General features: G+C 39.5%; 1 protein-coding gene across 1 annotated transcript; it reads right to left on the bottom strand.

Annotated features, from left to right (window-relative positions):
• Positions 1-1,818: 1,818 nt before the first annotated feature.
• On the bottom strand, positions 1,819-14,344 carry LOC100564169 (sulfotransferase 6B1). The gene is made up of 7 exons (XM_003215885.2): positions 14,121-14,344; positions 12,649-12,785; positions 7,941-8,030; positions 7,012-7,138; positions 6,639-6,733; positions 4,932-5,088; positions 1,819-1,949 (listed from the first exon to the last, which is right to left on the bottom strand). Exons 1-7 carry the CDS (start codon positions 14,320-14,322, stop codon positions 1,819-1,821), a joined length of 939 nt encoding a protein of 312 aa, XP_003215933.1. The 5' UTR covers positions 14,323-14,344.
• Between the last annotated feature and the right edge of the window lie 11,854 nt (positions 14,345-26,198).

Here is a 26,198-nt window from a genome sequence, read left to right on the forward strand (position 1 = left end):
AAACATTCAAAGTACACTTTGATAAAAGCTGACAGAGAATTTATTTATTTATTTATTACATGCATTTATACCCCGCCCTTCTCCCCGAGGGGACTCAGAGCGGCTTACATTCTGCCACGAGAGCCAGCAACAAATATACTATAAAAACAAAACAATTAAAACATGATAAAAACATGATAAAACATGATAAAAAGTATACAAAAATTAAAACGCTGCAAAGCAGCAATATTGCACCATACAGAATATCAGTATTCTGTTGGCAAATGCAAAAGATGTTGATATAACTCTGCTTACCAGCCTCCTTCCTCTCTGACACCTTTCTTGCTGAACAAGCTGCAGCGTCCAGAGAACCAAAAAGGGGCAACTTTTGATATGGGACCAGACCTGTTTTTCTGGTTATGCATTCTCTCCTCCCTTTCCATTTTAACATTGTTTTTCTCATCTTTTGTCAGGTTTCTCTCCCCCTCCCCCTTCATTTTGTGTTTCCTGACCCATGTTTTCTACAGCAGTTCTTATTTTCCTCTATCAATTCCATAATCTGCCTATTAAATAGCATAATAGAATCATAGAGTTGAAATATATCATCCAGTCCAGGCCCCTGCCATATAGGACTATGCAATGAAAGTACACCCAACAGATAGCCTCTGTTTAAAACTGCTAGAGAAGGAGACTGTACCATACTCCGAAGCAGTATACATCACTATCAAGTAGTTCTTACTACCATCAAGAAGTCCTTCCTGATGATTAAGCAAAACCTCTTTTCCTGCAATTTGAATTTCATTGCTCCTCTGGACAAGGAAAAAACAAGCTTCGCAGATGCGATTGGTGGGGATGAGATACAGGACCTTCTCAGTGGTGGACCCTTGATTGTGGAACTCCCTCCACAGCAAAATCAAGTCAGCCCCTTCTCTCCTGACCTTCAGAAAGCAAGTTAAAATATGGCTCTGGGACAAAGCCTTTGACCAATAATGCAGTGCAATAAGTGAAGATGGAACATTTGTGCAATACTGACTGGAACGGCTTTTTGACTATGATTCCAGACTGCATGGTTTTAATAATGTGTTTTAATGTATATGTTATTTTATTGTATGTATGTTTTTATGGCATCAAATTGCTGCTTATCTGTGAGACCACGTTGAATCCCCTTCGGGGTGAGAACAAATGTAGTGAATTAAAAAAAAATGTTTCCAAGTTTGAGTAAATAGTGTTGTTTCTAATGTTACTGGAGAATAATTCAGGCAGAGTGAGCATCTCTTATCCAGAATTCCAAAATCCACTTTAAAACCCAAAATTGTCCACTCGGGTGGCTGAGATAGTGACATCTTTTCTTTCTGTTGCTTCAGTGTACACAAACTTTGCTTCATGAACAAAATTATAAATAAAATCTTCTATAAAATTACCTTTAGGTTATGTATATGAAGTAGATATGAAACATACATGCATTTTGTTTTTAGCTTTGGGTTCCATCTCATTGTATACAAATACTGGTATGCAAAATTCCACCCACTAATAAAGTATACTTGATCTATTTTGGTAATTCAGTACTATAAAACTTTATTTTTATTGACTTGTATTTCATTGACTAATAAGTTTTTGCTTTCTTACAAGTTCACTACATATAAAGAAGGGAGCCTTCTAGTTTGAGATATTCTGGGACATTTTCAATGGTTTCACTACAATTAAATTACCAGTAGTACCTATTTCTGACATTGGATCCAATTTTGATCCATAGACTTAACTAAGCTAACTATTTCCTGATATATGTAAAACAATTCATTGATTGTAGTACAGGAAATGGTAATAGTTTTATTGCAGACTTCAGGGTTTACAATAAACGTCATATTTCAACTTTTCTCCCAGTTTTGTTCCACTTAAGCGTTCTTCAAATGTCATATCCATCTTCTGGTTGTGATCTTCACTGAAGAAATTCTTCCAGTCACTAACACTGCCTGAACAGAGTATATATATATTACTGGTTATAATATCCATGAGTTATTAATATTTAAAATATAACACGATACTTCATTCTACTATAGTGTATCCTGCTCTAATCTTTTTATTATTATTATTAACCGATACAGTTTTGCTGCAACTGGTCTCTAAAGCAAATCAGAGAAATTGTAGCATATTCTTCAAAGTACAAAGAAAAATGAAAGGAAAATGATAAGGGAAGAATGGCAAGAAATTATAAATAAAAAGAAAATAATTGAAGATGGGCCATATTGGCATGGGGAGTGGTTGGAGCTATGTAATCAAATGTCACTTAAAGAATTACAGGCAGGGCCGGCCCCACTATAGAGGCCACGTGAGGCCTCCGCCTCGGGCGCAGGTCCGGGGGGGCGCCGTCAGGCTGGGCGGGAGGCGGGGCACCGCCCTGACGGTGCCCCGCCTCCCGCCCAGTGCGCCCTGGCCTGGCTGGCCTTGCCCGGCCGGCTGCCGGCTGGGTAAGGCCAGCCAGGCCACAAGGTTTGCCCGGCTAACTGCCACAAGGCCAGGGTGCACTGGGCGCGAGGCGGGGCACCGTCAGGGCGGTGCCCCGCCCTCCCGCCCAGCGTGCCCTGGCCCCGCCTCCCACGCTGCGTGGGAGGCGGGGCCAGGGCACGCTGGGCGGGGGGGCAGAATTGGCCCCGCCTCCCACGCTACACCCGCTCGCCCGTCTGGCCTTTTCTAGCTGACCAGAGTGCAGCGGAGGTCCCTCCAGGCCGCGATTGCACTATTCGCCCTGGCCCCACCTCCCACGCAGCGTGGGAGGCGGGGCTAGGGCACGCTGGGCGGGGCCAGGGCGCGGGAGGCGGGGCCGGTGGCGGGGGCGCTTTTCAGCACCCCCGCTTAACATTGAAAAATATCTCCAGCCGGCCCTGATTACAGGAATACTATCAGAACACATGGGCCAGGGACTCATTGTTAGACACATTACTATATTTTGTAATTCATTCAGAACATAAACCTTGCTCATAACACCTGCTTTCATTATCAGGGAAGCATAATGGTCTACCAAATTCTTCTCTACCTTACAATTTAATCTGAGCTGGAAAATATAGCCTTCTCATCCACTACTCATTCTATAGTTGTTGTGATACATGCTGTGTTGACAGCATGGTAAAGTGTAAGGAAGCAGGTCTTCTCTGCTTTGAGAGTTCATCCACCAGTATTTGTTACATGCATCGAAATTCCTGGATCTATGAAGTTCTATCACATTCATTGCTATGAACTTAAAAGAAAAAGTCTTCCTCAACTTAATGTGGTTAATGTAATACAAGTAACACTTTACTGAGTCATATGATATGAATGTGATCTGTGGTTACCTATCTTTGGTTGTATTACACTATTTTCATTTTATATTGGGCATTCATTTGAAAAATATTGATGTCAATCCAGCTATTAATCCCATCTAGATTTAATCCACTGAACTCATGAAATGTATATAAGGGTTGATTTATCAAGTTTATATTGATTTGTTTATTTACTTCATTTATAGCCTGTCCTTCTCAACCCCATAGAGGGTTCAGGGCAGCTTACAAAATGGCATAATTCAATGCCACATTTACATAAAATAAAACAAATATAAACATTTAAATCAATAATTAAAAACAAATAATCTTCAAAACAGTTATTAAAGACCACACAGTCTGAGGGCATATTCCATAAACTGCATTATTCCATAGTCACTTGTTGTGCTTTTTGCATTTCCTACTATAAACCTGCATGAACTCTGCAATCCACCAGGGAGGTTCTACTCTTGTTGCCACCCTCATCTCAAACCCGATTGGTGGGGACGAAAGAGAGGGCCTTTTCAGTTGTGGCTCCCTGGCTCTGGAACTCTCTCCCAAGATAAATTAGATTAGCCCCTACATTGATGTCCTTCAGAAAAGCTTTGAAAACTTGCTTTTTTCAAGCTACCTTTGACTGAGGTGAACAGTTGATTGAGTCCCCACTTGTTACTATAGCACAGTCTTCTGTTCCTTATCATGGACGGTCATAATTAGCTCTCCTAATCTGTTGCACAATTAAAATTTCCTCTCCACCAAGACTATGGACTGAAGTGCCATGATATTGCCTCTTTTAATTACCACGCTTTATACTCTGTAGAAGCTGTGTTGTTGATCTACTGTGAGGGTTATGTATTTTATATTGTTGTATTTTACATTGTGTATTTTATACTGCTGTATTTTATTGTATGTTGGGCTTGGCCCCATGTGAGCCGCCCTGAGTCCCTTTGGGGAGATAGGGCGGGATATAAAAATAAAGTTGTTATCATCAACATCATCATATGATTGCATTGCAGATTACTGTCCAAAAGCTTGGTCCCACAACTATATCTTCACTTTCTTTCTGAAGGACAGGAGGGAGAGAGCTGATCTAATTTCATTGGGAGGGAGTTCCATAGCCGAGGGACCACTATTGAGAAGGCCCTGTCTCTCGTCCCCACCAAGCGCATCTGTGGAAGTGGGACTGAGGCCAGGGCCTCCCCAAAAGATCTGAACCTGTTTCATTGATTGAATAGGTCCTCCTTTCATAGAATCATAGAATAGTAGAGTTGGAAGAGACCTCATGGCCATCCAGTCCAACCCCCTGCCAAGAAGCAGGAAATCGCATTCAAAGCACCATCCTTTAATTTAGACTAACAGTGGGATTTTAGCCAAAAAAAAATACAAGCACATACTTTAGAACCACCTGGGCACAGAGAAAGTATTGAACAAAATAGTTTATGTATTGTTTGAAAATTACAACCTACGACCAGTTATATGAACTGTACATCCAGGGATGGCCATACACAATGAAATTTGACAGAGGCACAAGTTTAGGAGAGAAAAAAATAATATTTCTAGTTTAGAAACATCAGTTTAGTTGTCCTACACTGATGTCACCAAAAGATAATGATCAAGTTTTCTTTTAAAAGATGTAGTCTAAACTTAGCTTTGGGAACTTACCCTTACGAAAAAGGACACTGCCCAATGCACCATGGGTACTTTTAGAATTTTCTTTCATTGCCTCAAAACTGCTTCTGTCTACAACCCCTTGAATCTCTTCATCAGTTAAATGCAGTTCAAAGAATTCACTTATTTGTTTAACTCCCAATGCCCTATTCTGAAATGAAGAAAATAAAAATGTACTAGGCAATTTGTATTGTTGAAGGCTTTCATGGCCAGAATCACTGGGTTGTTGTGAGTCTTTCGGTCTGTATGGCCATGTTCCAGAAGCTTTCTCTCCTGACATTTCTCCCACATCTCTGGTAGGCATCCTCAGAGGTTGTGAGGTATGTTGGAAACTAGGCAAGAGATGTTACACAGGCCTCCAACAGACAAGATTTCTTTCTCCCACCCTTGACCTTACAGAGATATATAAACCTCCCTTGCCTAGTTTCCAACATACCTCACAACCTCTGAGGATGCCTGCCACCAGGACCATAGCCAGAAAAAAAATTTCGGGGGGGGGGGGGCTGGCTTTTTTTTAGGAAATCATGAAGAGTAGTTCCATAACACAAAATAATTTAGAAATCAGGCTCCATCAATAAACTTCAGAGGACACTCATGGTGATTTGTTTAACCAGTTAAAATTCATAAGTAAACCAGGTTTTTTAAAAAACCTGAAAAATTTCAAGGGAGGGGGGCTTGACTGCAGCCCTGCCTGACACAGATGTGGGAGAAACATCAGGAGAGAAACCTTCTGAAACATGGCCATACAGCCCTAAAGACTCACAGCAACCTACTAGGTAATTGTTAGCTGCTTCTTGAGAAAGAAGTTGAAATGCAACATTTTGAGGTGAGAAGATGGGTAGGCCTGGGTAAAACTAATCAATCACAGCTCATGAACAAGGCATATCAAAGAGAGAGATGCAAACTACTAAATTGTCTGCTAAAGAGTCAGATAGGAATCAAGTGGGAGAAAATGAAATAGAGTAAGGACAACCAAAGAGCAGAACACTTCCACAACAACCATTTAATGATGTTTGAAGACAGCTGTGGTGTTTATATGATGCATGCTGTGAATGCACTTTAAGAGCTCTTTAAGCTAAGATAGTATGCATCAGTATGCTTGAGTGGAAGCACATTGCACAAAGCACTCCACCAATCTGCACTTGCACATTACGGAAGGGTGAGTTTTTAAAAATTGCATTTTCCGCAGCTCTCAAGCCAAGGATACTATGGATTCTAGAACTGGCTCAAGGACAGCCTCTTCCATGTATGTACGCACCATCCACACCTCAAACCAGATCTAGGACTCCCCATCTAATCACACATAGAAACTGCTTCCTTCTCAGCTGGTTTCACACTGACCTAAGTGATCAGTGTAGTTATGCCCCAACTGGAAAGCTGCGAATGAGGAAAGAGTTAAGGAGTTTAGTGTTAAAGTTAAATGTCATTTTCAGTTATTTACAATAAACCCACAATAATAAGGTCAAATAATTTGTAACCTGTTCATCCAACCTCTTTGTAGACATCACACAACTTTTAATATTATAATTAGATCTCTACAGAGGAAGAAGTATACAATGTCATGCTTGCTAAACAATGTGAGTGTTTGGCTTTGCATGAGTAGTCCAGTTAGGCAGATAATCAGGAAACATTTTCTTGCTTTTCATAATTATCAGAATACAAAAATATACTTAAGTGTTCTCCATACAGCAACACTCCTACCTCTTTCAGCTCTTCATATGTTATTGTCATTATGTTTTTCCTATCTGTGTGCTTGCTCCATTCAAAAACATAGTCAAAATAAGAGCCCCATGGCACTGTAAAAAACACACACAGAAAATAAGGCAGCTTTAAAAGGAAGAATAAGTGAAGATCTGACCATTCTTTTGCATTCCAAGAACAGGATTTCCTGGCCAAGATGTATGCAGTTCTTGGAAATCTTGCAGTTTAAACCCTTCTTCCCATCTTCATATAATTGTCTCTTTTATTCATGTCCATCCAGAATGCAAATTATACCCAAGAACAAACAAGTCACTGAATATCTACAGAACATGGAAATGATATGAAAAATTACACAAAAATAAATATACTTTACTTTTTCCCATCATAAAGTCTGCAAAGAAATCATTGAAGGTCTTGTAAGAGGGAAGAGGAGACAATCCATTGGAAAAATGGTAGAAAGATGTAGCCACATCTTTGGGATTTCTAATCAGCAGTAGTATCTGGAAGTAAAGAATGTTTGCATGTGTAATATTTACAATGTAAGGTTGTAATATTTATAATGCTTTTGTGGCTATGTTGACAAAAATGTTATCTTTTTAGAAAGCTTAATATCAGACAAGTTCAAGAGTAATATTCACATGTCCTATATTTTCAAAAGCTCAGGCAAATTGGAAGGGGCTATCACCTTAACCAATCTCTCTCAGAAATGATCCATACTGCAGAATTATAGCAGTTTGGTATCATTTTAATTGTCATAGCTCCACCATATGTAATTCTGGGGTAGAAATGAGTAAATGTCTCAGAAAACTACAAATTCCAGAATCCTATTGCATTGCGCCATGCCAGTTAATTTGGGGTTAACTGCTGTAATTCTGCAGTGTGGAAACAATCTCTACGCTTCTTCTTTTTTCTTTTTCTTTTCTTTTCTTTTTTTTTTTTTTTTTTACTAAGATCAGCCCCTTCAACTCCTTCTCTCCCTTTCTGGTATACTCCTTTACCTCCTCCCTTTTAGATTGCCCTTGAAAAATAGTGTGATTGAGGCCAATGAAGGCTTCTTAAATTTACAGTAATTGCTTTCCTTTGCTAGTTTTGACCAACATTCAATCAATCCCATCAGACACTCCTATGTGAGTGATTTGAATTTTAATGGGGAAGGGCCAGTAAAATGATAACTATAAAACCTAATATACAAATCTATGTTCAATAGTATTACTTCAATGGTTTTGCTCCTGAACTGTCAGAATGAATTGTAAATTCCTAGAGTAATTAGTAGCTGTGCAACAAACCCCAAAACTCACGCACTTTGGCCTCTCTCTTAAAAATAGATGAAGGTAGATTGTCTGGAAGAAGATGTGTAAATATAACTCTTTTAGAAGGTAAATTTTCCATCCTCTTTGGTAAAATGAAGGGTAGAGACACAGCAATGAGGTGAGAGGGAAAGAAGGAAAGGGAAAGAAAGACATAATTAAACAATATAATAACTTTAACATTTACATTTCAAAAAATTCAACTGTTCAATGTGACCATATGAAATTTTGTTCAAAAGTGAGTCCCATGAAATTCAGTGAACCACTGGCTAGTAAATGTATATAGAACGATGATAAAAAAAATCTTAATGCAGAGGATCATGAAAATATACTTCTTATTTATATCTGGGCTTAACGTAAGTAGGGGACAGATGAAATCTTAACCCTAATATCTTTTAGCAATGCAGGGCGTGGGGCAAGGGGAATGCCCTGTATCCCTGCCAGGTAATTGCAGCATCCCTGCCTAGCTTTCTCAGATTTTTTACCCATCTCCAGCTTCCCCTGTCCTTCCCTTCCTCCCCTCCCTTAGCCATTGGGAGGAGGGAGAAAAAAAAATAATGATTTTTTAAAGCTTCTCATGGTGAGAGCGGGGCCGAGCAGGGCATGTTACTGGGTGCCTGGTTGCTTTCCCCGCCTCCTTCTTCCCTAGTAAACATTCACAATTTGGAATCCATATCTACATTGCCCTGTGTGCATTGCTTGCATCTTTTTATTTTCCTCTGTGTTGATCCTGCCTGAAACCTGCAGAAACGTGGCAAGTTGCAACTAGGAAACTTCTGGCTTCCCTTCCATCTAGGACAACCCTGTGATCAGGAAGAGAAATCTATCCTCCCAAAACTGCCTAATCTCCCTTTCCTGGGCTGTTTGGAATCTGGGGGTTTCTCTGAGTGCCTTCCTTCCCCTGATTCTGTGCTCTTGAGCTTGAGGTTCTCCCTTCTCCCTGATCCTCCTCTTTCTCTCTCTGCCCCCTCCCTCCCTTCCTTTCCTGGTCTCTCCACCCCCCCCCCCATTCCACATTCCCTGCCAATCTCTTCCTCTCCACCTCTATTTCTCCATTTGAAGGTCTCATGAACCTGAGAAGGGGGTCTTTCCCATATTGATTTCTTCCCCCTCTTCCAGATTTGAATTGGGGATTTAACACTTTGAGCTGCCTGTCTCCTTCCAGGCAATCCTCCCCTCTGCTTCCATCCTCCCCTCCCCCTTGCTACTTGCGATGTGGGGCACTTGGTTCCAGAGTTACTCCACTGCCCCAATGATTTGAGACTAAGCACAATGGATCAGCTGTTTGATAATTTATTATTTATTTATTTGCTGTCTTTATATACCTCCCTTCAATCCCGAAGGGGACTCAGGGCAGTTCACAGTGTTGGCGACAAGGTCATTAGCCTCAGAAAACCCTGACATGACTCGAAAGCAAACAGCCATCACCACAGAATGTGTATAAAATGTACAGAGTTTTAGTCTCATAAAAACGGATTTTAAGTATATGTTTTATGTTTTATATTTTATACTGTATTTAATTGGTTGTAATATATTTTTATATGTTGTTGTTTTTAATGATGTATCGGCATCGAATTGTTGCTAATTGTATGCCGCCCTGAGTCCCTCCGGGTGAGAAGGGCGGGATAGAAATATTTGAAATAAATAAATAAATAAATATAGTTCAGGACCTTTCCAGAATGATGCAACATGGGAGCCACTATGAAGTTCAGTCCTGGATAATGTGCTGTCTTCATCCTGTTTACAACCTTGGTCTGCCCACACACACAAAAATTCAATGCAGTGGTGTGACCAAAAAAACCCAGAAAATAATATCTCACCATCATCTCTAGCAGATGTTCTTCACATAGGTCCTAATATTTCTTCCCTAGATGCCCTTCAAAGAAAATGCAGTGGGTGCCTTACATATCAGTGGGATATTATTTGGTTCTAGGTTCTAATTCAAATGAGCTTTTCAAAATCTTGAGTAGTTTCTTTAATATTTAGACTGAAATCTAAAATAATTTTTTAAAATTGGTTTTTATTGTTGTTTTGCCGTTTTATCCCACTCCCACCCTCACCTCCTTGTACATACACTTTATACAACAAACTACAGAAGTTACATTTGAAATATCAATCTCAATCTTAATTTTTCCACTCCACATCTTAGTACGTTCGTTAAATAGTTCTTAACTGGTTCCCACATCCCCTTGATTATTGCAATATTTTCAATTTTTTCTGTATTATTTCATTTGCAATTTGTGATTTCTACATTTAATATATCAACTATATACTTATACCAATTCGTCAGAGTCCATTTTGTTTTATCTTTCCAACCCCTCACTAAAACAATTTGTGCACATGCTATTAATTTGTCAATCATTTTTTCTTTTTGTATATTCTTCACTTCCGTTATCCTTGCATGTATTTATTTATTTATTTATTTACAACATTTATATCCCGCCCTTCTCACCCGAAGGGACTCAGGGCGGCGTACAAATTGGCAACAATTCAATGCCTACACATAATTAAAACAGCAATGAAAATCCAATAAAACAATTAAAACAATATAAAAATATAAAACATATGATTAAAATCCATTCCTCCAAAATCCTCGTGCTGTAGCCGTAAATCAGTCCGGGGTCGTCTTTACCATTTAATCTTCGAAAGCCTGGGCACATAGCCATGTTTTCAGAGCTTTTCTAAAACTCAGAAGGGTTGGGGCGTGCCATATTTCTCTGGGGAGGGTGTTCCACAGCCGGGGAGCCACCACCGAGAAGGCCCTGTCTCTCGTCCCCACCAGGCATGCCTGTGAGGCAGGCGGGACCGAGAGCAGGGCCTCACCAGATGACCTTAGGGATCTTCCTGGCTCATAGGAGGAGATACGTTCGGACAAGTAGATTGGGCCAGAACCGTTTAGGGCTTTATAGGTCAAGACCAGCACTTTGAATTGGGCTCGGTAGCATATCGGCAGCCAGTGGAGCTGGCTTAACAAGGGGGTGGTACGCTCCCTGTAAAATACCCCAGTTATTAATCTGGCTGCCGCCAGAATAACTGTAGTATATTTCTATTAACTATTACTATTTGTAGATTTAGCATTCTATTGATTTCTCCTTCAATCGTTCTCCAGTATTCTTGCACCTGATCGCACTCTCATATCATATGATTAAACACCCCTCTTTGGCCAACACTTATCTTTCATCCCTGGTAAAAAAAAAGTGAAAGTTGTGCAGGAGTTCTGTACCATTTTTGTAACATTTTCCTTCTTGCTTCCCTTAATACATTGTACTTTTCTTTTGCTATATTACTTATTTCCCTTTGTATATTTTCCCTCTCAATTTCCATGTCCATTCTCCATGTTTGGAAATTTTCCTTTATTATTTCTTCTTTTACCATTATAATTTGTTCATACAGATCTCCTGTCACCTTCTTTTCCTCTCTCAAACATTTCCTAATCACCTTCTCAAATGGACTGTCCTGTTCTCTAATTTTTTTCTCTCAGTCTAAACATTTCCTGTCTTATAGCCCAGCTTTGAATCCAATTCCCTGATCCTATCCAATTCTGAATTTTCTTTTGTTCTACAGGGTCTCCATCTACTGTATACAAATCCTCCACTAACCTTTTCTCTCTACTGTCAATTGATCTCAATCAGGGCCGTAGCCAGAAAAAAATTTCGGGGGGGGGGGGGGGGTTGAAAATTTCGGGGGGGGGGGGTTTAACCCCTAGCACATACCCTTCCCCGCTACAAACTTGTCAATATCTTCTTGAGATAGTGCCTGGAGGGACTCTTAATGTTTTGTGTCTCATAGACTTAGCATGGGGATTTGGTTAACCAGTTAAAATTCATGAGTAAACCAGGGTTTTTTTATAACCTGAAAAATTTGGGGGGGGGGGGGGTGAATCGCTACAGGCCTGATCTCAATGTTCTACCTATAATTTTGTTATTATTGTAATTAATTTGCCATATAATTGCCATCTTATTCTCATTGCCTGGACTTAGCTTCTTCTTTCTTTTTTTCACACTTGTTCCTTTAAAAGGTTTCTTAAATTCTGCTTCTTCTCTCCTACTCCATTCCCTAAATATTATTTCTTTTTCTTTAGTATTATTTATTATCTTCTCCATATTTGCCCTTTTTTTGTATACTGTATTTCCAATAATCTTTGGATTTGAAACGCACCGTGGTAGACTTCAAAACTTGGAATCTCCCAGCCTCCCTCTTCCTCTTTTGCATTTAACCATTTGTCCCTTATTTTGGGCCTTTTTCCTCCGACTGCCCATTTTCTTATTCTCCTGCCCCATGTCTTTAGTGTCTTCCTATCTACTGTGTTCGGTAATGTTTGAAATAAATATTTCAATTTTGGTATTATAAACATTTTTAGTGCCCTTATTCTGTCCACTCTTGCTAATGTTTTCCCTTCCCAATTCTTAAACTGTTTCTCTATTACTGTCCAATAAATTCAACACACCACTAGCCTAGAAGACATTAGCCATCATGGCTCCATGGGCTACTACTTCTACCATTTGGCTTGAAATAAAGAAGCCAAAATTATTGTAGTGCAATTTTTCATATAGGATATAACAGATGACATATCAAAACTTTGAGTCAAAAAAAAATTAATGGAATTATTCAGAATCTCTCTCTCTCTCTCTCTCTCTCTCTCTCTCTCTCTCTCTCTCTCTTTTTTTTTTAAAAAAAACCTTAACAAGTATTCTAAAATCAACCTGATACTTTTCAGCATCACCAACTTCAAGATATGGAAATTCTTCCAGTTCCTCATCATCCAGGCTGTTAAGGTTTTCGGTATGCTTTGCAGATATTGTTACCAAATCTGTTAAGATCTGACCAACCCAGTTTGTACCTGAAAAGTTGTGCGGGAAGAAGAGGAAAAAAGGAAGGAAGGTGCAAATGTCAAAACAAACTGAAAGCTGTGGATGGTAACATATAGCTGTGGATGGTAACAGTAGCAGCTGTTGGTTTCTATGTAAGTAGGAAGATTGCACTGGATTTTAGTCTGAACTTGAATAGAGCTATCCAGGGTACTCAATCCTATCTACAAAAACATCTTGAGTAGCTCTTTTAATGTCAGAATCAACATTGGGAACAGATTCACCACTTCGCTAACACCAGAGCTAGCAGCCAAAAAAAAAATAAGGTAAAACTAAACAAATAATGTAGGCCTGACTTAATATACAGGCTGAACAATGCAAATGATCTTTGATAAATCATAATAGTAATAATGATTCATGATAATGATGATGACAACTGGCAACCTGCATTGTAGTTACAGATTTATAACATAGAATTATGCATTGGAAGTGCTCCATTTTCAACAGTATATAGTATTCATGATTGTGGAAACATTGCCACAATCGTCACTTTAAATCCAACTTAGACTCCAGGGAGCTATTCTAAGTGTTGGAGGTCTGCAACATTGTTAAGTGGAATGCTTCTGGGTGCTAATGCAATACAGCTAAGGAACAGGGTAGGGACCGGAGATTAAAGGGCCAATTCCTCCATTCATTCATAGCTATGTTTGCATTTATATATCTATGAAAGCAGTGAAAGATCTTGGTAAATAATAACAAAGCATTTGTTTTGCAAAAAAGATTAAAACTTCAATTTCCCATGTATTTCCAATTCATGGTTGAGACTTTTTGTTTTAGAACTCTGCATGTTATTCATTGATCCCTCAGTTTACACACAGAAATCCTATTGTTTGCCATAATACAATGATTCATATTATTTTAATACACAATTCAACAGTACCTATTCCTCCCCATACAATTGTATGTCTTTTTCCTCAACCCATTCCCCCTTTTTATGTCAGATTTGGCCCAGAAACTTGCAGGTATCCATGTTGTCTGAGGCTTAGAAGTTTTACATGTAAAGAATATATACTGTCCAGAATGAGTCTCAGTCTCTTCTCTTGCATCAGAATTCCACTCCCTCCCCATAGTCACACCTCTCAAGTTGCTCTGATGGGTCTCCCAAATCTTAGGAGATGACTTGGAGTCTGTGATGAGAGACTGCAGGGGAAAGGAAAGTTCCACCAGCTGCATCCATTCAGTTAGATGGAAAGGGTCCATTGGGTATGTTATGTGTCATCTCCCACCTCTGATCATTAAGTATTTTCAATCCATTGCTCAGAATTCTTTTTAATGTAACACATCCATAACAAATAAAAAGTATTTACCAGACTTGGGATACCCGGCCAGGAACACGTCATCATCTCTTGCTTCAAAGGACTTGAGAGCTTTGAAAGTTTCTGGACTGCAAATAGTAGATGGATACAAAATTCCCTTATACAAAAACATTAGGTCTTCAGATGCCATTTTGTTACCATCAGCCATTGCCTTGTCTATTAGAGCAACAAACTTCTTTCTGTGTTTTGACATGTTCTATGCTCACCCTTATCTGTGCTCACCTGTGCTAACCCTCACTTTGATCTATATGGAAAGGCTGTTGGAGATACCAATCTAATGTCCATGTTTAAATAAAATCTGTGAGTAGGTGGAGGCATATGGGCACATGACTCCATGCAATAAGTTCCCCATTGGAAATAATTTAAAATAAGCTCATTAATTTTACTTGTTGTTGTATAAGACTCTACATAGAATTTGATATCTTGCTTGGTTAAAAGGCTTTTCTGATTTTGGAATATCACATGTCAAAAACAAATCACCATTAAATAAGTCCCATGGTATACTTGCATAACAAAGGTTATGCAATGCTAATATCCATTCTCTGGGCAAGATGTTTCAGCAACTTTAGATGTACTTGCAGGAAACAGATTATCTGAATTTATTTCAATCTGGTTTCAGAGTATGGAATTGAAATAGATTTGGGGTGCATCACTGTATAATTAGTACAGTTTGCTACTACTTTAATTGTTAAGGCTCAATGCTATGATATCATGGGTGTTGTTGAGGGCTTCTCTACACTGGCCAAAAAACCCAAAGTATCCCAGAAGTTGCTCCTGGACGTCTTCATGATGTCCAGGGATTTCCAGATGTAATGCAGGCTAAAAAGGGCTAAACTGTCTTAGCCCCACATTAAGAAAAGATGGTGTGTGTAAACATCTCCACAGCCTTTGGGGCCAGTCCAGAGCATTTCTTCTCCAAACTGGCCCCTAAATGATTAGTCAGTGTATAAAAGCCCTGATAAACTACTCCAAGTGAAGGATGGTACAATTAGTACTATTCTGATCTCTATGGGTCTGTTAGCAGATTTTGCTACCATTGACTATAATTACTGGATTGTCTCTACAGGATGGAAGTTGGAGACACCGCTTCACTGAAATTATATAGCCAATTATCTCCTGGATTTCCTCATTCTTTTGCTATAGTAGTATATCACTGGAAGGTAAATTTAGGCAAGTGTTGACTGTCATTTGAGAGAACAAATTTTAAAATCTTTATTTTTTTTAATTTGTGAGTCATTTCTGTTTTTGATCTGTTTTTGAAATGTTTTAATCTGTTTAATTGATTTATATGTGTTTTAATTGTTCATGTTAAGTTGTTGATATTTTGTTGAGATGTATTTTAATATTTGTAGGCCGCCTTGAGTCCCCTCTGGGGTAGAGAAAGGCTGAAGAGAAATGAAGTAAATAAATAAATAAGTGACTTTCAAGTTGTCTTTTTGATTTTTCCAAACAGTTTTCATATTTTTCTTTAAGAAAACAGAAAAAAATTCTCCCAAGTTTCAGTTTTTTTGGAAATTTTACATCTTTAATCTCATATAGTTTCATGTATCTCAATTATCTTATAGGAAAATATGATTACAGTTGCAAGGTCAGACACAAAAGAAGTATTCTGAACCATGTTATGTAATTGTGGCATTAATCCTTTGAGAACTGTAAGAGTGATACTGTGGGAATATCAACCTTTGGGACGTTGTATAACAATATAGTCCTGCCCTTATTTATTGCACAACTGAGTCCAGTGGGGCTAAACCTTGCAGTGCAGAAAGATGACACTTGAGGGCAATTTTCAAAACAAACACATTTTAAAGCTATTAACTATGGTGAAATTTAAGCTATCTTACTGAAACCTCTTTGACAGCATAAGCCTATGTGCAGAAAAGAGACCCAGATATTGTGCCATTTTGTTTCTGCATTATAGGTCCCTTCCACACAGCCATATTACTCAGAATATCAAGGCAGAAAATCCCACAATATCTGCTTTGAACTGGGTTATCTGAGTCCACATTGTCACATATTCCAGTTCAAAACAGAAAATGTGGGATTTTATTCAGCTGTGTGGAAGGGGCCACAGTGTATGTTGTCAAATCAAAGAAGGTTTTGTCGAATGTGTGGAAATTTGGAAATTTTTCCAGTTTTTTTCTATTTTTCTACTAGTATTATGGTGTCATCTGCATGTCTTAAATTACACACATAAATTTTTTTATTATGGAGCCCCCGGTGGTACAGTGGATTAAACTGCTGAGCTGCTGAACTTACTGACTGAAAGGTCAGCGGTTCAAATCCGGGGAGCGGGGTGAGCTCCTGCTGTTAGCCCCAGCTTCTGCCAACCTAGAAATCTGAAAACATGCAAATTCTCTGGTGAGAAAGTAATAGTGCTCCGTGAAGTCATGCCAATCAAATGACCTTGGAGGTGTCTACGGACAACGTTGGCTCTTCGGCTTAGAAATGGAGATGAGCACCAACCCCCAGACTCGGGCACTTGATGTCAGGGGAAAACCTTTACCTTTAACTAACAAAATTTGTTTCTGGTTTGAAAGTGTTATTTCCTGTTTCATTGTATGCTACTTACTTTGAAAGAAATTATTATACTCCAAAAACCTCATTTTTGTGGTTGCCACAAACTATGTATAATTGGTCGAGACTATGAGATATTCAATGAAAGACTATGGCAAAACATGCTGCAGGATGTCCCACAAAAACAAACCTTTCCTGTGTTTTTATGATAGAACCAATTAGGAAATGACATTTATAACCCTGGGACAAAAATCGTGTTACATAATGTTACTGATGTTCCTTCCTCCAATTTTTATGGCTCCTTTTTTTGACTCTAATCATTTTTTACATATGATAAATTCAGCATAGAAGTTACAAAGATGGGGTGCCACCCAGTCAGTTGCCTTCATTCACCTTCTCTGGCATGTGAAAACATGAAATATTCATGGCCTGCAAGATTGCTGAAGAACAAGAGAGACATGAAAACAGCATCTTTGCTTCTTACCAGGTTTCATTTGACATTTCCAGTTTCTCCTAATCTGAAGACCCATCTACACTGCCATATAATGCAGTTTAAACACACTGAAGTACATTGTATGGGTCTACGCTGCCATATAATGCAGCTCAATGCATTCAAAATGCATCATGATACTGCAGTATGTGCAGGCGGGGTCTGATTTTTGCTCTTAGCTAAATAACCAGTAACAACAGTCTTCCAGATGTGTATTACCACCACATTATCTATATGCAAACTGATGTTCCACCACTGGGTGTCACTCTGCACCATGTAAAGATTCGCAATCTGTATTTATCTATCTGGGAGAGCCAGTGTAGCATAGTGGCTTGACTGTTGTGTTGGATTGGGACACTGGGAAACTAGGGTTCAGATCCCTGCTCAGCCACGGAAACCCTCTGGGTAGCCTTTGGAAAGTCACAGCCTCTCAAGCATCAGAGGAAGGCAAGGACAAACTAAATCTACCAAAAAAAAAAACATTTTTGGGTGCATGAACTTTTTGCCATTAGGTGAGACAATTTGTGCAATAATTTGAGGTGACCAAGATGTGTTAAGCACAAAAAGACTTTAATCTATACATAATTTGCACTCAAATTGGCCATTTGCACATCATCAGCTGCCTCTCTATAGCACGTTTAAAGGAAAGAATAGTATAGTATACATATTGTACTGGTCTCCTCGAGCACATGAGAGAGAGTTACTAGTTTATCATATAGGATAGTTTAAACACCACAGCATAACACCCAGCTGCTATGCAACAACATTATGGATTCATGTTATGAAAAATGAACTGAAAATCACTTCTGGAAATTGACTGTAGGTTAATTCTGGAGGACTTAGAGATTTTCAGAAAGGTATTCTGTTCCCATAGGTTTAAAAAAATGCTTTTGTGGATGTTCTGTACCCCTAACCCCAGCAAATATGGAGGACTGACTGTATACATACACAAATATAGAAGAGCTCTCTGCTTTGAAGCTCTTTGGGGATGGGGAAACCTGCCAGGACTGACAATCAGCAAGCATAATTAGCTGCTATCATTCTTTCTTACTCCTTCCTAATTTAATTGCATCTTTTTTTGTTTTTGTAAGTGCTTGAAATCCATGGAAATCCTTCATATGAAATATTAAAACTGCTCATTGTATTTGCTTTGGAAACAGTGATCATTCAAACAGTCAGATTGGGAGTGAAAAATGTCAGCTCAGCTTCAGTCTGCTTTGACTGTTGTGGCTTCAGAAACACACTATCCTAATAGTGGTAAAGTGGTAGCATTTGAAGTGTGGTCCCTTATTATGTCATGCCCTATAGTGACACATATAAGCAAAGTCGAAACATTCAGGAGACAGTGATTTTAAAAAATAGATTACATTCTAGCAGATTTCATTTCTTCTGGGAGTGACTCTTTTGTAAAGCTTATGATTCTTGCCCTGTAATTCCAAAACTCTTTGAATTACAAGAGTCATTCATAGCAACAGTCTAGGAAATCATTTCAATTCCAGGTACTGTGGGAGTTACAGAGAGAACAGAAATGCAAATACAGTAGTCCCTGCTGATCAAGAAGTCCCAAGGTTTCAACCCTGTATCTCCACTATAGCAGTGCCTTAAAAACAGAGGGAGGAAGAGAAAGAGACATTTTTATTTTCTTTGTGGTGGCTGGCAAACCTCTGACTGATGTGAAATGTTACCTTCATTTTGGAAAGTGAAATAGTTATTAGAATGAACTATACTATGCCAATCTGTGATTCAGTTTTCACTTCAATTATGAATTCATTCTGTGGCCCTAAACAAAACTTAAGGTGAGCAGTATTGTCTATATACACCACAATTCAATGTTATAAATATAATATATCTAACTTAGGTACCCAGCAATGCCTAGGTTAGGTATTTCATAAGGACAAAAATTAGAAAAAGTCATTGTTTATTTTTGGATTTTATAAATGGTCCCATTACAAAATCCATAAGGATATGGGTGGGTTGCAAGTCCCACCATCCTTGTCAATTTCCCCTAAACACTGCCAATATTTAAAGAAGTGTGTGTGTGTGTGGGGGGGGGGGGGGTCTGTGTACCAACTTTGGTCCAGATCCATGGCTGATGGGGTTCATAGTGGCCTCTGGTTGTAGGTGAAGGTACTGCAACTTGCATAGTCCACCTTACCCAAACTCCACCAGGACTTAAATTGGGTCATGGAATGGCTGTGTGCCAAGTTTGATCCAGATCCGTTGTTGGCAGGAGTTACAGTGCTCTCTCTAAGGGGGGACATCTTTGAAGATACATACAAGTATAGATAGATAGATACAAATATTGACTTTTATCATATGAAATAGATAAATAAATAAATTGAATTTACAGGCAAACCAGTCATAAGGGAGTGTGCATGTGTGCAAAAGACAGGGAGAGAGTGAACTGCATTCAGCCCTGCACATTTGTGGTGGCTAGGGTACAAGTCCCTATGAAAAAGTAAAATAAATAAATGAATAAATTGCTAAACTAAAAAATACCATATCTCAGGGAAGATCTAGGTCTTCCAGCATGATTCTATAATCACTTCTCCTGAAATCTGGCCACAGAATTACATTACAGGACCTAGAGATTCCTACAGAAGTGTTCTCTTTAGAAATCTCTAGTTCTCCAGCAAAGCTGGATGAAACTGAATATAGAGACACACTAGAGATTTCTAGAGAGAACATTTAATCAAATCTGTGAATAAATAAATTCACAAATACCAAAACTGCAATTATCTTGATATTTGGTCACTGTAGCCTAGTGCCAGCAGCACGGTCCCTTTGATGACTGTCCCTGATTCAAAAAGAATATTGACAAGATGAGACATGTCCAGTGCAATGAGGATGATCAAAGGTCTGGAAGTTCAGCCTTATGAGGAATGACTAAAGGAGCTGGGCATGTTGAGCTTGGAGAAGACTAAAAGGCAACATAACAGCCAGGGGCGGTTCAACTGAAGGCGCCATTCTCTAGGGGGCACAGTCGAGGTGCCTCTTTAGGTGCCTCAAAGTGCCCCTAATGAGCATCTTCTTTTTTGTCTTTTTTTTTCTTTTTCCCCCCTCTTCGCTTGGAGGGGGCATGCCCTCCGGGCACGGCTCACCTTCCCCCTCCTGCGCGTGTGCATGCATGTATGCATGTGCACCCCTGCCTTCTCCTCCCAGGCCCGTGGCCTGGCCAGCCTCTGAGGTCTTGTGCCAGATTCCGAGGCCTCCCGCCAGCCTCCGTGGCCTGGTGCCAGCCTCCGCAGCCTGGCACCGGCCTCCCGCCATCCTCTAAGGCCTCCCAATGGCCTCTGAGGCCTCCCATGGCCTGGCCTGCCTTTGCTTCCTCGAGGCCAGGTCTCCAGGCTGCCTAGCCATGTTCCAGAAGCTTTCTCTCCTGATGGTTAATCCCACCTATGGCAGGTATCCTCAGAGGTTATGAGATCTGTTGGAATCGAGGTAAGTGAGGTTACATATCTGGACCTGAATATACTGTATAAGACTTCTATTATTCATTATTATTATTATTATTATTATTATTATTATTATTATTAATGTCCAGGGTGGGAGAAAGGAAGAACTCTTGTCTGCTGGAGACAGGTGTGGGTTTTGCCATTGACCACCTTGATTAGCATGTAGTGGCCTTGCAGCTTCAAAGCTTGGTTGCTTCCTCCCTGGGGGCATTCTTGGTTGGGAGGTGTTAGCTGGCCCTGATTGTTTCCTGTCTGGATTTCCCCTGTTTTCAGAGTGTTGTTCTTTATTTACTGTCCTGATTTTAGAGTTTTTTAATACTGGGGGCCAGATTCCCTTCCGATGGCCTTTTAATTCCTATGGATTCCTAAGGACCCTCGGGGCTCTTCCACACAGCCATATAACCCAGAATATCAAAGCAGAATAACCCACAATATCTGTTTATCTGAGTCCACACGGCCCTATATCCCAGTTAAATGTTTGGCAAAATTCGCAAATATAGTAGTTCCTACATAACATTACCATGTATTAAACTATTTTTTCTGTCAATTTGTTGTAAAACATGATATTTTGTTTCTTAATGTGATGTCTCATGGGTCTCAGAGTTCTGATCCTAGCGCCATCATGGATAGTGATGACGAAAACATGGGTTTTCTGCCGTCTCAGCAGGAGACGGATTTCTTCCAGATGCCTGTTGTTGACGAATCTACCCAGGACTTAATTAAAAGGGACCTTGAATCGGTTTCTTCCAGTGTTTCTCCCCCCTTTTCGAGAAAAGATTCCTATGCGGCGAGTCGGGGCCAGAAAGAAATAACAAGGAGAAGTCTCTGATTAGCAGCCAAACAAGACGCTAATTAGCCAAGTTTCTCTTGGGAATTTGCAGGGAGGATTGCAGCTGCAGGAAGATGTGTTTTGCTTCTCTTTCCCTTGGGAAAGGAAGCTTTGGACACCTGCTTTGCAGGAAGATTGAAGCTCTTAAAAGTTACCCACACAGGGAAATCCATGCGGAGTCAACTGATCAACTTCAGGAGTAACTTCGGCTCCTTTTCTAGTGTAGACTGCGTTAAGTCTACAACCCCAGTTTCCTTGCCTTCACCGTGCCTCGCTTTGCCTTGTCAAGTTTTCAAGAACTATCTCGTCTTGTTTCCAGCCTTGGATTTTTGTCTCAAGTATCTAGTCTTGTCTCCAGTTCTTGCCTTGGACTTACTTTGAACCTCAGAAAACATTGTTGGACGTTTCCCCACTCTACGGCTTGAAAGTAGAGTGTGTTTCAGTTATGGGATTACAACTTTGAACTCTAATATAATATAATGGACAAAATATTTCTAGACTATATTTGACCTTCTTTGAAAGGTCTATTCTTGGACTACATTTTCTATTTGTTTTTATTCTTCTATAATATTTCCTTAATAAAGATATTAGATTATATTTGGCCTCTGTGTCTGGTTCTTAGTGCTCCGCTGCCTGGGCGTGACACTTAATTTGTAAAATCATAATGTAATTTGATGTTTAATAGGCTTTTCCTTAATCCCTCCTTATTATCCAACATTTTTGCTTATCCAACATTTTTATTTTTCAGTGATTGGTTTTTTTGGGGGGGGGGGGTGTGCCAAAATTCTGTTTGCTTACACTTGAAAATTACCTTGGGCCGGCCCTGATAACAGCAATCTTTAAATCTCTGAAGTGATGACATGTAGAAGATGGAGCCATCTTGTTTTCTGTTGCTCTGGAGTCTAGGGTTCAATTTAAAAGAAAAGAGATCCCATCCAAATACACAGGGGGTTTTTTTATTGTAAGAGCTGTTTCACAGAGGAATGGACTGCCTCAGAAAGTGTGATTGTCTTTGGAGGTTTTTACACAGATGTTAGGTGGACATCTTTCAGGAACATTTTAGTTATGTATTCCTGCATGTCAAGGGTTGCACTAGATCACCTTTGTGGTCCTTTTATAGTCTTACTATGGTGCTTAGCCTATCCTGTCAATTACTCCTCTTCCCTCCTATGCACACAGAAATCAGATTCTGATCATTGTTGTGGGTGTATATTGATCATTCTAAAAATGGTTTATACACATGAAGGGGTACTACACTAACCATGTCCCTTCCATCTTCATGTCCATCAGACTTCAGACATAGGTAGGGATAGCCTAAAGAGGACATCCCTTTTCATGGAGGATACTTACTATGCAATTGGAAGAATGGATTTTCCAGAACTTCTGGTTGTGTAGAGAGCTTCCGCATATAAGAGAGGCTCTCTTCTTCAAAATTAATCTTGTGTGAAGGACCAGAAAATGGATAACAAAGAGGTGTGGAGCTACTGTGCTTTCCTTGCTTATTTAATTTTTAAAACATTTGAAAAAGGCTTGGGTCAAACAGAGAAACACATATCCCTATTATCAGACTATTGCCTTCTCATGCATTTCCATCTCTCTCCAAACATGGAAGCAAAAGGAGAGTATTTTCTGTCCATGGAGATTCTCCACACATTTTCAAGCACTGGAATATCAAATTTAACATTGTGAGAAGAAAGAGCCTCCCATTAATTCCATCCCATTTCACCAACTACTAAAGGCTGGCCATCTTTGAAACTGCCTTGTAATTCAATCACGTTTATTTCTTCCTAGAATACTGCTTGATGTGTCACAGCAGGCCCAGGCTGGATTAACCTTTTATGCCTGCTTAAAATGAAACTAAAGAGAGGATTATAAAGAATAAAGGTTATCAGCTTTGCTCTCTGATACCTGATTAATCCCCCAGACACCACAGTTTAAACCAATAGCAGACAAACTAAATCATAGAAAGTTTTTCTGCAACTTCAAAACCAGCTTCTCCACACAGAGAGCAGCATTTTTAAAGGTTACAGTCATGCTGTAACATGCTATCTTACATTCTGGGGGTTCATACCATAGTAAAAGGTTCACAGCCATGTGAATGAAAACTGTTACCTTTGTTATTAACATGCAATTGCTGGTTGGCCAAACCAGCAATTCCACATGAGGGATGAATTTGATTGATCCAATGAGCCCAGATATGCCTAACTTCAAGAGTACCACCATAATGTTAAAGAGGTAGTTCAGCTGATTTCTATTTATAATTTTTAATAAAGCAAAATGTCTTGGAAGAGCTTTATAAAAAAACTTTCTGCAATGCAAGATTTTAGAAATGGTGCATCTAAGGGTGTATCTACACTACAGAAACAATGCAGCTTGTCATGATGCAATGCTATGTAATAATGGGCACTGTGATTTGATGAGGCACTAGCATTTCTTGGCAGATAATGCTATAGATCTTGTAAAATCGCAATGCCCATGATCCTACATGATTTCCACATATTTATACAAATGTGAGAGTAAGATAGAATACAAAGAGATCTATAAGGATATATATCATGACTCTCACACTTTGAAAATTTAGGGTGAGAATCATAATTTTCATCCTTCTGTATACTATTATATTCTGGAGAAGTGGACAAATAGCTCATGCTAAAATAAAAACCAGTTAATTTTAAAGGTGCTGCTATGTTCCCTTGTTCCCTTCCCCCTCCCTTCTTCTTTATGTTACAGGAGACTATGGACCTCATCACATGGCCCTTTTTTAAGTGGAGGGCAGCGGCAGAAATCATGGGGCAGAGTAGGGAACCGTCACACTGTGTTCCCTACCGTCAGGGTCCATGGCATACATTCCCATGACATTTTCCCACTGCCCACTGCGTCTTCTTTGGCTCTTCTGTACACTCGACTCCTCTGGGCTCTGCTGCTGCAACGTTGCTGGCACAGAGATTCACAGAGTCCCACCAGAAGCAGCCCTGAGTCAGTGGAGGAAAGCAGGGAGAAGATGCTTGATTCCATGCATATGATGAAGTCATTAGACAGCTACTACTTTGAGATCTTAAAAGTTTTTGCAAAAATATTGTGACAGATCCACTTTAATATGTCAACTAGTTTGAGGGAAGGGAAATATTTAGGTTCTAACTGGGTCATGGCTCAACACCCCCCCCCCCCCCCAGATAACACCCTGAAATTCTGAACACAGTTCTTCCCATGCTATCATTTGGGAGGATCAGTTAGTAACAAAAGAGAAACTGGAATTCTGACATATCTGTGGTGAGTTTCCTGTGAGAAGAAAATAGTTTAGGGAAGGTGTGGCTATTTGCATGTGAAGAAAGGGAAATGTCTGTATTGACAGTGTCATTTCAGGGAATTACTGATGGAATTGTTAGTACTCCTTCTGCATCCTTTATCCAACTACAGTAGAGTCTCACTTATCCAACATAAACGGGCCGGGAGAACGTTGGATAAGCGAATATGTTGGATAATAAGGAGAGGTTAAGGAAAAGCCTAATAAACATTAAATTAGGTTATGATTTTACAAATTAAGCACCAAAACATCATGTTATACAACAAATTTGATAGAAAAAGTAGTTCAATATGCAATAATGCTATGTAGTAATTACTGTATTTACGAATTTAGCATCAAAATATCACGATATATTGAAAACATTGACTACAAAAATGCGTTGGAAAATCCAGAACGTTGGATAAGTGAGTGTTGGATAAGTGAGACTCTACTGTATAAACAAACATGTCCCTTAATCTGAAGAAATCTTCAAAGGACATTTAGTTGCAAATGGGATGCACTTCCAACCCACCAAAGCCAAAATACATTTGATCCAAAACCATCCAAGTTATTTTGACACATAGGGTATGAAATCCCACAAGCCCACTGAGCATCCCTGGAAGCAAACACTGCAAGATGTTAGCAGTTTGGTGCCTTTTTTGACACCTTATATATGCTGCCTTGCCTAGCTGTTCACTCTGTTTATCAGTAGGGCCAGCTCTGCTAAGTTAACTGTTTTATGTTTACTCATCAGTTTGTAGCATCTTGTCCCTCAGTGGGGAAGAATGGAATATCCTCAGAATTGCAGAACAGCTATATCTTCTGCCTGGGCTTTTATTATTACTATTTAAAGATGTGGTAGCTCATAATTCAGAAATCATTTTTATTAATTCATCTTAGGTACTTATATTCTTTTGCTTGACGCAACCTGCAACATTTTCAAATTACATTCAATATCCAGTACACTCTTTGCACTGATAGCATCATAGCAACACTGTTAGGATTAACATAATCCGCGTGCCCATTTACTATCCCAGATCACTAACTCCTAGTTTGCAGGCTTGCATTCTTTGTTTTTCCACAATCACTTTGTTCTTGAATCACTCCAACCTGAAACCATTTTATTCCTCCTCTCCTTATTAAACCATATGTTTGATTGTGTTTAAGTAATTTGTAAGTAAAGCTGCTTGTATATGTTTCATAAAGAAGACTAAGCAGTTTCTTTTCTCTGCCAGTCTCTAAGTGAGTGGGTGTTTAGTATTGGAGTGGAGCCCCTGTGGCCTAGTGGATTAAAGCCTTGTGACTTGAAGGTTGGGTTGCTGACCTGAAGGCTACCAGGTTCAAATCCCACCCGGGGAGAGCGCAGATGAGCTCCCTCTATCAGCTCCAGCTCCATGCGGGGACATGAGAGAAGCCTCCCACAAGGATGGTAAAAACATCAAAACATCTGGGCATCCCCTGGGCAACGTCCTTGCAGACAGCCAATTCTCACACACCA

Source organism: Anolis carolinensis, chromosome 1 (assembly GCF_035594765.1).
Source record: "Anolis carolinensis isolate JA03-04 chromosome 1, rAnoCar3.1.pri, whole genome shotgun sequence".
Classification (NCBI taxonomy): domain Eukaryota; kingdom Metazoa; phylum Chordata; class Lepidosauria; order Squamata; family Dactyloidae; genus Anolis; species Anolis carolinensis.

Bases quoted from the DNA above. Each gene is read 5' to 3' on its own strand.
- LOC100564169 (XM_003215885.2), bottom strand. From the start codon at position 14,322: ATGTCAAAACACAGAAAGAAGTTTGTTGCTCTAATAGACAAGGCAATG. The intron at 8,031-12,648 runs GTTGATTTTAGA...ATTTTACCAAAG, and splicing joins GTGATGCTGAAAAGTATCAG to AGGATGGAAAATTTACCTTC. The intron at 6,734-7,011 runs GTAAAGTATATT...TGTTTTTTACAG, and splicing joins AGACTTTATGATGGGAAAAA to TGCCATGGGGCTCTTATTTT.